Source organism: Pan paniscus, chromosome 16 (genome assembly GCF_029289425.2).
Source record: "Pan paniscus chromosome 16, NHGRI_mPanPan1-v2.0_pri, whole genome shotgun sequence".
NCBI lineage: Eukaryota > Metazoa > Chordata > Mammalia > Primates > Hominidae > Pan > Pan paniscus.
Window position 1 is genome coordinate 32,940,377 of NC_073265.2, and position 12,199 is coordinate 32,952,575.

Below are 12,199 nucleotides of genomic sequence, written 5' to 3' on the forward strand. Positions count from 1 at the left end.
ATCAAATTCATGATAGTGGTTACCTTTGAGAAGGGAGAATGGAACTGAGGATTCAAATGGTACTCCACAACCTTATCTACAATGTTTATTTCAATTGTAAAAAAGATCTGAAGCAAATACACAGAAGGTTAACATTCGTTACTATGAATTGTAAGGATATGAATATCTGTTATTATTTTCCAAAAATAAAAATTGAGTCACACATCAGCAATTTTCCGTAGTCTCCAAAAGTTCTCAGAAACACTGACCAATGACTCTAGTGAAAGCCACAAACTCCTTAAGTAAATGAACTTGTCTTACAGAAATAATATCTTATATATGTAATTAGTCTCATAGATTTTGAAAACAGTCTTGAACAATTATTTTCTCTATCTTTATTTTAAACTCTTTCATTACAACTGGGGTTTGCAGCTTTGACTAGAAAGTTCTAGCTGACCACCAGGCACAGTGGCTCACACCTGTAATCTCAGCATTTTGGGAGGCCAAGGCAGGCAGATCACTTGAGGTCAGGAGTTCAAGAACAGCCTGGCCAACATGGCGAAACCCTGCCTCTACTAAAAATACAAAAAATTAGCCAGGTGGGGTGGCACACACCTGTAATCCCAGCTACTCAGGAGGCTGGGGCTGGAGAATCGCTTGAACCCAGGAGGCGGAGGTTGCAGTGAGCCGAGATCATGCCACTGCACTCCAGCCTGGGCAACAAGAGTGAAAATCCTGTCTCAAAAAAAAAAATAAACAGAAAGAAAGTTCTAGCGGACCTTTATATAGACCTCGACCTCTCGACCTTTCCAGTTTTCATTATCTGCTGTCTTTATTTCTCAACTGCCACGGGGGTGCGACATTCTCCTTAGGCTTAATATTTCTAGTTGGGCACTGCAGGTCTCACACACACACTCTTACCCCGATAAAAACGCTATTTTTTTGAATTCCTTTTCAGTGACCTGACCCAATTTCCCTGACTTGGGACATTCCCAAGGTCCCTGTATAGTTTGAGCAAGTAGAATTTTGTTGCATTCTTTATCTTCGCTCTGAAGCAAGGACTTTCTCTCAACTCTAAGATTCCTAACCCTTTGCCCTTTCTTCCATTGAGTCCTTCCTCGTTTTCCACTGAATGTACACTCATGTTCTTGAAATTCTACTGCAACTACATAACGGGGCATGGTAACTAATAGAATAGGGAAGAGACTGTTTACAAATATGTGGCTGAAGAGAGACGAAAGGTCTAAATTCCCCGTTAACAAAGCAAAAATAGAAGCCTGACAGAAATAGCTATGAAATAAGGCAGGATTTATTTAGATGCACCTCTGGGAGAAGATGGGCTTTAATGTGGTGTTCCCAGAGCCGCTTCCCTGTTTTCCATGCTCTTCTCCCCATCCGCCTCTCCCCCAAGCTTTGTTGCGAAAGAAAAGAAAACTTCACACTCCACACTGGGCTAAAGGGCAGTCTTACTCTGACAGGAATCAATGTGAATGGAAGGAAAGAAGCAAGGAGATAGGCGAGTAAGGTAACGAAGGAGGGGCAGGCAGGCAATCTTCTCAGGAACATCTATGTTAAATCAGATCTGGAGAAGGGGTAGAAGGGAGGGTAAACGGTGTAACATTTTTATCCCTTAGAATGTAGGGCTCCTTGCATACTCATCTAATTTCCTAAATCACTGTGCACTTGATGGTGGACTCCATTGGTAGCGAAGAGGAAATACCAATACAAATTCCAGGCAGGAATACTTCCAACACAGAAAAACTCCTCAGGCCACCAACACTACTTTCTGCCCACCTTGAACAGTGGACACCTCACTTCCTTCTTAATGCAATTTTTAATTCTTCAGACACACTCCTCATTCCGACTCTGATCAACTGTGCTCCTCTCCCTGTTCTCAGTATCAGCTGCTTCGTTCCGCCTAATTTCCCCAACTTGCTATGACTCTTGCCCCAATACTGACTGCAGCCTCCCCATCCCACTCCGCATCATTGGTCAACTAATTCCATTAATCCACCTAATCCTCGCACTCACTGATTGCCCAGTATTAAACTCCTTCACCCCCTCGCACGAGTCACCATACTTGGTAACATCTTTATATTGACCCCTCAGTGACCCCCCACAATGACGGCCTGCTATCCATTCTTTCCTCACATCACCCCTCCCTCCAGGCTGTCTTCTCTCAGCCGCAACCCATTCCTCAAGCTACCCCCTTCCCCCTGGACTCCAGCCCCACCCCTCCTGGCGCAGATCCCTTCCACCTTGATCCTCTCCCCTGTACGACTCCGCTCCTCCATCCTCCCACAGGACCCCCTCTTCCTCACGCAGACCCCCACATACCTATCTCCTCTCCCGCCGACCCCCTCCTCGGTACTCTCCTCGCACAGCTCCGGGTCACGAATACCGCCCTCGCATCCCGACTCCACTAGCCTTTGCCCGCCCCGCCTTCGCCGCCTCACTCTCCCTACGCTGACACTAAGGCCCCTCCTCTGGGCCTCTTCCCAAAGCGGAGCCCACCCGGAACGAACCCCAGCCCTGGGAACCCACCAAGCCCACTCTACCGCGCCCACCCGGTCCGATACCGCCCCCAGCCCCAGCCACTCCCTCACTTCCCCCTGCCCCAGCCACTCCCCCACCGCCCCCGGCCTTCACTCACCCGCCTCCCTCCGCTTGCGCCGCCGAACCTGCCGGCAGCGACACCTGACAGCGGCCCAATCAAAGTGCGACTTCTTTCCGGTGCGACCAATCAGTGAAGGGCGCGCACAGGCAACAGAGTCAGACTGCGTTGGCCGGCACTTCTGCGCGGAGGAGCGTGACCCCTGGTGGCTCTGGGAGGGAATGCAATTTGATGCTCTCTTCCTTTGATTTTTTACTGCGTCGCCAAAGTCCAGATGCGTGGTCTAGACAGAGACGTTCCATGAGACGACAGGGTGGGTGGGAAGCCTCATGCTGAGAAAGAGGAAGAGGCAGAATTTGTGCCATTGCTGTTCCTTCAGAGCAAAACCAGGTCTTCCGTTTGTCTTATGAGACAAAACGGGGTCTCATATATGTACAGATCCAATAAATAAAGGTTGAAAATATTAACAGATGTAAAGAGGAGTGACAGGGAGACTGGAGACAAAAAAGAGACAAGGAGAGAAGCAGATAAGAAAGTTAAGGGAAGGAACAGAGAGACATTTACAGAGGAGGCAAGAAAATGGATGGACCTGGAATTCTAGACAAATTGATTTCTATCTCCAGAGCCTGCTTTTTCTCCACTCTCCAGACAAAGCTGGGTTTGAATCCTGGCCTTACCTTTAATAGCTGTGCAGCCTTGAGCGACTCACTTAACTTCTCTGAGCCTTTATTTTTCTCACCCATAAAAATGGGATTAAAAACCTAAGGCTGGGCTTGGTGGCTCATGCCTGTAATCCCAGCTCTTTGGGAGGCCGAGTCGGGCTGATCAGGAAGTAAGGAGGTTGAGACAATCCTGGCCAACATGGCGAAACCCCGTCTCTACTAAAAATACAGAAATTAGACAGATGTGGTGGTGCGCACCTGTAATCCCAGCTACTCGGGAGGCTGAGGCAGGAGAATTGTTTGAACCTGGGACGTGGAGATTGCAGTGAGCCGAAATGGCGCCACTGCACCCCAGCCTGGTGAGAAAGCCAGACTCCTTCTCAAAAAAAAAAAAAACAAAAAAAACCTAATTAAGGCCGATTGTGGTGGCTCACGCCTACAATCAGAGTACGTTGGGAGGCCGAGGTGGGCAGATTGCTGGAGTGCAAGGAGTTCAAGACCAGCCTGGTCAACATGATGAAACCCTGTCTCTACAAGAAATGCAAAAGCTAGCCAGGCGTGGTGGCGTATGCCTGTGCTGCCAGCTACTTATGAGGCTGAGGCGGGAGGATCACTTGAGCCTGGGAGATGGAGTTTGCAGTGAGCCAAGATCACCTCACTACATTCCAACCTGGGTGACAGAGCGAGGCCCTGTCTCAAAAAACAACAACAACAAAACACCTCACTTAAAGGGTACTGATAATATGAAAGCATTTTGTATTGTATATGTTATTGCTCTTATTATCCTCGCATCTTCACTTGGGTTTCCCTGGTCAAGACAGTTGTTCCCTTTTTCTTCTCTGCAATATTAGGGGTCTTGCCACTTTTCCAGTCGTGCCTCATTGTACTGACCCCACAAGGCCTCCTGAATGGACATAGAAATGATTCTAAGGGCTTGAATAGATTATTCTAGGAGGAATAGATGCCTCCCTAGTTCATGCTCAGGCTCATACCCCCTCCACCACTCTAGCCCTTCAAACTAGCTATTACAGCATCTTCCAGGTATTTAACTCCCCTTACTAACCCCATGAAAATGTAGACTCTGTCCCCAGTAATCATTGGAACAATCCAATTCAACTCAATGAAATAATACATATAAAAGTTCCTTGTAATTGTAAAGTGCTTTAAAAATATTAAATACTATTGACAACAATAATTCTTATTAAATAAATGAAATACCATATAACAATACCATATATTGATTACTTCCATATGCAGTAAAATAATGATTTAAATGAGCGTTAATATATTATGTGCCTGTCAAAGGCACATGAGGGATAAGAAAAGTGCACAAGTGACCAGGCGCGGTGGCTCACGCCTGTAATCCCAGCACTTTGGGAGGCCAAAGCGGGCGGATCACGAGTTCAGGAGATCGAGACCATCCTGGCTAATACGGTGAAACCCCATCTCTACTAAAAATACGAAAAACAATTAGCCAGGCATGGTGGCGGGTGCCTGTAGTGCCAGCTACTTGGGAGACTGAGGCAGGAGAATGGCGTGAACCTGGGAGGCAGAGCTTGCAGTGAGCCCAGATCGCGCCACTGCACTCCAGCCTAGGCGACAGAGTGAGACTCCATCTCAAAAAAAAGAAAAAGAAAAAGAAAAGTGCGTAAGTACATGTGTTTTCTCAGTGGAATTATTGTTCACATTTGGGAAGCTACTCTCTAAACTTAGGTAATTTCTCTACTCCTCTGGCTGTCTTATTTCTCCTTCGGTAATTATCTCTTCCCACTTCCTATTCCTTAATCTTAGTAAAACCCTCTCAATCAAATAGCAACCCTACTGCTCTGGAAGATTATCTCCCTATTTATGTGGATAAATACACGCTATTCTAAGAAATTATGTTTATTTACTCATGGCTACTTTTCAACCTAGGTAAAGAGGCCGCATAACACAGGTAACATTTTCCACACTGCAGCTGCATAACTCTGTTCTCTAATAATTGATGTCTTACCAGAAGAAGAAGGGATGGACCCAAGAGAGAAGTGGACACTTCTAAGAATACCCACAAATGACAAAGGTAGAATAAAAGGACACAAGGAAGGCCTAAGGAGAATGAAGGGAATGAAAGTAATATGGGGGAATTTTCAATATAAAGGGAATTCTCTTTCTCAAATACTCTCTGTTAAGATTTCCAAGTATCTGTCTTGTGGGTACACCAGGATAGCAGAGGGAAGGGAATAATGCCACGGTGCTACTCCACCTTAACTGACCCTCCACGCTGAAGCCCCTCATCTCTATTTCAACTCTAGCATTCATTCTCCTTGCTACCAGGACAAAGGTCAAGTCATACCTGGAGCTGGGAAACAAAGCCCTCTCAAATCTGAATATGTGTTTCACGAGGAGAGAGAGAGCAGCAGAGGGGACCACGAGGAAGGCAGAGGTTCCCTGATGACCTCATGCCTTTGTACACCACTCACCTTTACTCTCTGGATTAAACAGCATTAGGGAGACAAGAGAGGAAACACATGTGGTGTCTGGAGACCTGTGCCTGCCTGTTCCAGTCCCACACCCAGTCATCTCACCACACCCTTCACCTCACTTTACCTTCTCCTCCAGCACAGGAACTAGGAACTATGGAGAGAGAAGCCAAGGGAGAGGAGGAAGAGGAAACTAACGATTCCCCGCCCAACCCCAGCCCCACACCCAGCACCACCAACAGGTGGGCAAGCTTGCCGAGAAAACGCAGAGGGCATCCTGTGAGCAGCAAACACATCTGAGCCTGGAAAAGACGCAGAGAAGTAAAAGATCAAAGGTGAGGTAGGGGACGTGGAGGAAAGTGGGAGAGACAAAAGGAAAACAAAAAGTGGGGGATCATGAGAAGCAGAGGCAGGAAATAACAGGGCTTCAGACTTGGGTGCAGAATGGAGGTGGAGGACACAGCACAGATGGCATAAGAATTAATATTTCCTTGGTTCCTCCCAGGGAGTCCTTTCTCAACTTTGTAAGGCGTGCACAGAGGTGGCAAGGAAGCACCTTGCTCCTCTTCCTGGTTCTAAGGAAAAGGTGACCTTGAGCCAGTGGGTGTCTTTCCCAGTGCCTGCCTCTAACCCTGTGCTTTCTCCATATCCTCCTCTGGTATCTGTGTTTATTCCGCGGTTTCCCCGCGGCTGCCCCCGGGAGACCGAAGAGGTGGCTGGGGCAGGCCGAAAGCAGAGGAAAGGTTGGGCAATGTCACCCTTGCACACCCACAGGGTAGACGGATCGAGTTTCAGCTTAAACCGAGGGGTGTGGGGGAAGGGTGTTGGGTTCAGCTAGTCCACGTGGGTGCTGTCCTCCACTTGGTGCTGAAATCTGGGCGGCCACATCCCGGGGGCGGGAGGGGGCTACATCCCCGGCTTTAGACGCGCGAGTATCAGGTCCCGCTAATTACCTGGCGGGTGCTGCCCACCCCTGCCCTCGCGCACCTAGCGCGGTGGCAGGCGGGAAGGCGGGGCCTGGGGGAGCCCCCCTCCCCCCAGAGACTGCGGCTGGGGCCTCCCTCTCCTCCGCCCGCCCGCCTGCCACTAGCTCATTGCGCCTCTCCTGCAGTCTGATTGGCACCGGCTCCCATTCCGGCTCCAGCCTCCAATCCGACCCCCATTTCGGCTGCAGCCTCGGACCTAGCTCCGGCCCTCGGTCTATCCGGTTGCATCCTCCCTCCCTGTTCCGAATCTTACCTTGCGCCAGCGCCTACTCCAGGATCCCGTAGCCAGACCTCAAGCCATGGCTGGTCCCTTCTCCCGTCTGCTGTCCGCCCGCCCGGGACTCAGGCTCCTGGCTTTGGCCGGAGCGGGGTCTCTAGCCGCTGGGTTTCTGCTCCGACCGGAACCTGTACGAGCGGCCAGTGAACGACGGAGGCTGTATCCCCCGAGGTAACAGTGCCTGAGGCGCGGGAGGAGGCGGGGGCAGGTGGTGATGGGAACGAAGGTGCGGGTAGAAATGAGAATCCGGGCAACAGAGAAGGGCTATAATCACGAAGGCCCTGGAGCTGGAGGGCTGTGCAGTCTGCAGACCTCAGTGGGGTGGGGGTGGGGGCCAAAACCATAAAGCAAGAACATTCCTGGGGACCTGCCAAGACCAGCTCTGGCCCTACGAGTTCTAGCTGCACTCGCTGCCCAAATCCCTAATTGTAAAGCCAGGAACTATCCTTTTCGCTCCCCTCCATCTCCTTCCCTCATTTCCTCAATTCCTCTCCTTAGGCTTTTCCCCTCCTCCATCCGTAGTGTTGTGTCATGGGAGGAAAGAACTGAGCAGATCTGAAGAAACTGAGCTGGCCAGCCAGAGGCAACTAGAACTATTAGGAAAGCATAGACTCTGAAAGTCCCTAAAGAGATTACCAAGGTTTAGCCTCTTTCTAATTCCCCCTCCTCCCGCGGAGCAAAGCCAGACATGGCCAACTGGACAGCTCCCAGGTAACTGCACTAGGTCTAGGCGTCTGTGCCCTCCCTCCATGGTTACTGGGTACCCCCTCCCCAGCGCTGAGTACCCAGACCTCCGAAAGCACAACAACTGCATGGCCAGTCACCTGACCCCAGCAGTCTATGCACGGCTCTGCGACAAGACCACACCCACTGGTTGGACGCTAGATCAGTGTATCCAGACTGGCGTGGACAACCCTGGCCACCCCTTCATCAAGACTGTGGGCATGGTGGCTGGAGATGAGGAGACCTATGAGGTAGGGGGTCCCCAGAGTCTCCCTGATGATCCAACTCATCTTCCCAGTAATCCCAGCTCTTTTCCCCTAAAGACCTCTCTCTTTCCCCCAAGACTCTGAGCCCCCCATACTTAAGTTTTCTGAACCAGTGAAATCAATGCACAATTGAAGTCTGGGGAGGAATTCCCTCTCCTTAACCATCTCTCCCTCTTAACTCCCCTTAGGTATTTGCTGACCTGTTTGACCCTGTGATCCAAGAGCGACACAATGGATATGACCCCCGGACAATGAAGCACACCACGGATCTGGATGCCAGTAAAGTGAGTTCAAATATCCCACTTCTGATTTGCATTGCCTGTGTACAACACTCTGTATCTCCAACCCCTTCACCTTATTTCCTGACTCATGGTCATTATACTGCTGAGCTTTTAATCTTAATGTAAGGAAAGAATCATATCTTAAGGGGCAGCATATATGGAGATGGAAGGATAGATAAGAATGACCATGGCCCAAGGTGGGTGGTTTGGGGACGGGTCTGCAATGCCCCCTTCAATTCCAGTGCTTTCCCAAAGGGCCTCTTCTTCCAATGCACACAGGAAGAATGCACAAAGAATCCTCTAATGCCTAAGGAAGGTCTCTCCTTTCCCAGGGGCCCTCAGTTCCCACCGTGTTTCTGTGACTTACATTCATTTCCCTTATCTCCCAGATCCGTTCTGGCTACTTTGATGAGAGGTATGTATTGTCCTCTAGAGTCAGAACTGGCCGAAGCATCCGAGGACTCAGTCTGCCTCCAGCTTGCACTCGAGCAGAGCGACGAGAGGTGGAACGTGTTGTGGTGGATGCACTGAGTGGCCTGAAGGGTGACCTGGCTGGACGTTACTATAGGCTCAGTGAGATGACAGAGGCTGAACAGCAGCAGCTTATTGATGTGAGGGCCTTAAGAGGGTGCTGGTTGGTGGGAGCAGATGGGGAAGGCTGGGCCAGATGAGACATGGGCTCTGAAAGGCCCAGGGGCCACCATGAAGATTCTTAACCCAAGTCCCGTTACTCTTCCCAGGATCACTTTCTGTTTGATAAGCCTGTGTCCCCGTTGCTGACTGCAGCAGGAATGGCTCGAGACTGGCCAGATGCTCGTGGAATTTGGTATGAAGCTGCTCATTACCTCTTTTGTCTTCATGCCTTCATAAATGCTTTTTTTTCCCTCTATCTCTCCCAATTCTTGCCTTGCCTCTTGATCACTGTCCCTCTCCGGCCCTCAGGCACAACAATGAGAAGAGCTTCCTGATCTGGGTGAATGAGGAGGATCATACACGGGTGATCTCCATGGAGAAGGGTGGCAACATGAAGAGAGTGTTTGAAAGATTCTGCCGAGGCCTCAAAGAGGTTAGAGAAGATTGTGTAGGGGAGCTAGGTGGGAGGACATAAGGAAAACCAAAGAGTAGCATAAATAGGTTATGTAATTTATCAACCAACCCAAGACATGTCTGATGGTAAAAAGGACTACCTAGGACTCACTCTAGGACTAAAGGTATAAACCAGCTGGGACCATACTGAGAAAACCAGGACATGTGGTCACACTAAGATTAGGAAAAGAAAGAGTGTCAGGAATCTTAGGAAGTGAAGAAGGCAGGTAATGCAAAGAAAGAATAACAGATGGCACGTCAGTGCCTGGGATGTGTGCAGTGGGATGGTGAGGTGTGCAGATAAGGAAAACATTTGAGCTTAGATTGATGTTGGCGGGGAGAGGTTGCTGTGTTCATGACTCTAATATAACCACCCAGTTCTGAGCCAAGGTAGGCCTTGACTCTGGATTCTATCATTCTTGTTAAAGTATCGGGTCTAGGCTTTAAGTTGAGAGTTCAGAGGGAGACTGGGGAAGGTGGAGGATAGAATGGTTCGAGTTCTAGAATATGTGGCTCTAGATGAGAGGTTGAACTGAATCATCAATCCTACATGGATTGGGTCTCCGTATTCAAGTCTACATTAGAAATCCCCATAAACTCAATTCAATTCTTACTGTATGTTCTCAAACATACAGTTCTATTTTAGGTTTGCAAAGAAAAAGAGCTCCTCTTTTAGATTCTGAGAAGTTTCTACTATTTTTGGCAAGTAATAGATAACATATTCTGACTATGAGTGGTAGGGAAGTACCTTTAAATTATATGCCTCAGTTTCCTCATCTGTAAAACTGGGATAATGAGATTTTCTACATTTTAGGTTGTTGTGGGGATTAAGTGAAATACAGGTAAAGTACTTGGTCCACAGTAAGTGCTTAATAAGTGTTAAAGTGTTAGCTGCAATATTATTCTAGATGGAAGGGCTTCCCCCCATGTTCAGCATGTAAGAAGATATCCCCTGTGGCATGGTTCCTTCTGAACTACAAACAGGATCCCTTTACTCATGTTGGGTAGTGGTCTTTGTGACCATCACTCTGCTAGATCCCTTGTCTCTTGAACTCTAATAGTCATCTTCATGACTATATGGTTAATGGAAGCAAAATGCATTCCCCCTGTCCCCTACTCCTATGAATCTGGCTTTCCTGCTCTGTTTTCATCTTTCTCTGCATTCACACAGATGCTCCGTTCACATCTAACAGAACGTTATCTCACCTCTTCCTGGCAAAGCTTACACTTTCATCTTCTGTCTGAAAGGACCCTTCCAAGCTCTAGGCTCATTAGCAAAGCAAAGATAATCGATGCATGCAGAACTCATTGAATAATCAGTCATCTCTCAGTTCAGTTTACCACCTCTGTTCATTTCCCTAGATCATCCTTAATACACCACTCCTTTGAGTTTTCTTCTTCCACATAAGATATTTTTTCACAATCTCATTATTATGCACATCATAATTTTGCATCATGCATGCATGAAAACAATAACAAACCTTTTTCATTTAAAAAAAGACCAATGTCATTCATTCACAGCCAAGTTTCTATTCTAGACAAATTTCTAGTGTTCTTGTGGGTCTAGCTAAGGGAGGGTCCAGGGTTAATGAAATATCCCTGATTTTTCATTAACAAAACCTTTGTGGACTCAGGTGGAGAGACTTATCCAAGAACGTGGCTGGGAGTTCATGTGGAATGAGCGTTTGGGATACATCTTGACCTGTCCATCTAACCTGGGCACTGGACTTCGGGCAGGAGTGCACATCAAACTGCCCCTGCTAAGCAAAGTAAAGGAGTTGTGGGGTTACAGAGGGGTGTGAGTAAGGAAGGGTGGGTTGTGGATGGGGAGGGAGTGGACCCTTTGGAAAGGAGCCAAACATGTTGTGGCTAAAGGGTCAGGGGACAGGCCAGGCACAGTGGCTCATGCCTCTAATCCCAACACTTGGGAGGCCAAGGCAGGCAGATCACTTGAGCCCAGGAGTTCAAGACCAGCCTGGGCAACCTGGTGAAACCCCATCTCAACTACAAATACAAAAGTTAGCTGGGTGTAGTGGAGGCTGAGGTGAGAGGATCACTTAAGCCTGGGAAGTCGAGGCTTCAGTGAGCTGTGATCACTCCAGCCTGGGTGACAGAGAGAGACACTGTCTAAAAAAAAAAAAAAGAAAAAAGAAAAAAGAAAAGGTCAAGAGACAGAGCTCTGAGCAGCTTCAGGGCTCTTTCAGGTAGAACTAGTCTCTGCCTCTATTGACCCTGCTCCCAATCCCTATCTCCTCTCTAGGATAGCCGCTTCCCAAAGATCCTGGAGAACCTAAGACTCCAAAAGCGTGGTACTGGAGGAGTGGACACTGCTGCCACAGGCGGTGTCTTTGATATTTCTAATTTGGACCGACTAGGCAAATCAGAGGTGAGATCCTAAGGGATTAGGATGAGGAGAGGTATAGGTCTGCGAGGGCTGAAATATGGCAGTGAGTGAGCCTCCGGGATGTAACATAATCTGAAATGAAATTCAGGTTGAGTGGGGAGGCAATTGGAAATGAGCAGGCAAGTCAGTCAGTGCTAAAGAAAAACTCAGACTGTAGGAAGCAGAGATCAAAGATTAGTGTCCTTCAGGTGGAGCTGGTGCAACTGGTCATCGATGGAGTAAACTATTTGATTGATTGTGAACGGCGTCTGGAGAGAGGCCAGGATATCCGCATCCCCACACCTGTCATCCACACCAAGCATTAACTCCCCATCACCAGCTGATGACTCAAGATTCCCAGGAGTTCTGCTCATTCTAATGATGGCCCATTCTACTTGCTCTGGATCTGCCCCCGCATCCCCTGCCTCCATCCTAGTAAAGACTCCTTGCTATGCTGCAGCTGTCTGTGTTACTTCTAATGGT

At 48.5% G+C, this 12,199-nt stretch overlaps 1 protein-coding gene across 3 annotated transcripts; it reads left to right on the top strand.

The window, feature by feature from the left end:
- Positions 1 to 5,627: 5,627 nt before the first annotated feature.
- Positions 5,628 to 12,175, top strand: LOC100991599 (creatine kinase U-type, mitochondrial). 3 transcript variants are annotated; one of them, XM_034938658.3, is made up of 10 exons: positions 5,628 to 6,049; positions 6,826 to 7,148; positions 7,753 to 7,951; positions 8,155 to 8,250; positions 8,637 to 8,858; positions 8,988 to 9,073; positions 9,190 to 9,313; positions 10,968 to 11,102; positions 11,594 to 11,719; positions 11,926 to 12,175. In XM_034938658.3, exons 2-10 carry the CDS (start codon positions 7,000 to 7,002, stop codon positions 12,040 to 12,042), a joined length of 1,254 nt encoding a protein of 417 aa, XP_034794549.1. In that variant the 5' UTR covers positions 5,628 to 6,049; positions 6,826 to 6,999; the 3' UTR covers positions 12,043 to 12,175. The 3 variants fall into 3 exon arrangements, with proteins under 3 accessions (XP_034794549.1, XP_034794548.1, XP_034794552.1); XM_034938657.3 differs by lacking the exon at positions 5,628 to 6,049 and having other exon boundaries at positions 6,621 to 7,148; XM_034938661.3 differs by lacking the exons at positions 5,628 to 6,049; positions 6,826 to 7,148; positions 7,753 to 7,951 and having other exon boundaries at positions 8,165 to 8,250; positions 8,681 to 8,858.
- Positions 12,176 to 12,199: the final 24 nt, after the last annotated feature.

Excerpts from the sequence above, each read along its gene's own strand:
- LOC100991599 (XM_034938658.3), top strand. The coding sequence starts at position 7,000 with ATGGCTGGTCCCTTCTCCCGTCTGCTGTCCGCCCGCCCGGGACTCAGG. Across the intron at positions 8,859-8,987 it reads AACAGCAGCAGCTTATTGAT|GATCACTTTCTGTTTGATAA; the intron begins GTGAGGGCCTTA and ends TACTCTTCCCAG. Across the intron at positions 11,720-11,925 it reads ACCGACTAGGCAAATCAGAG|GTGGAGCTGGTGCAACTGGT; the intron begins GTGAGATCCTAA and ends AGTGTCCTTCAG.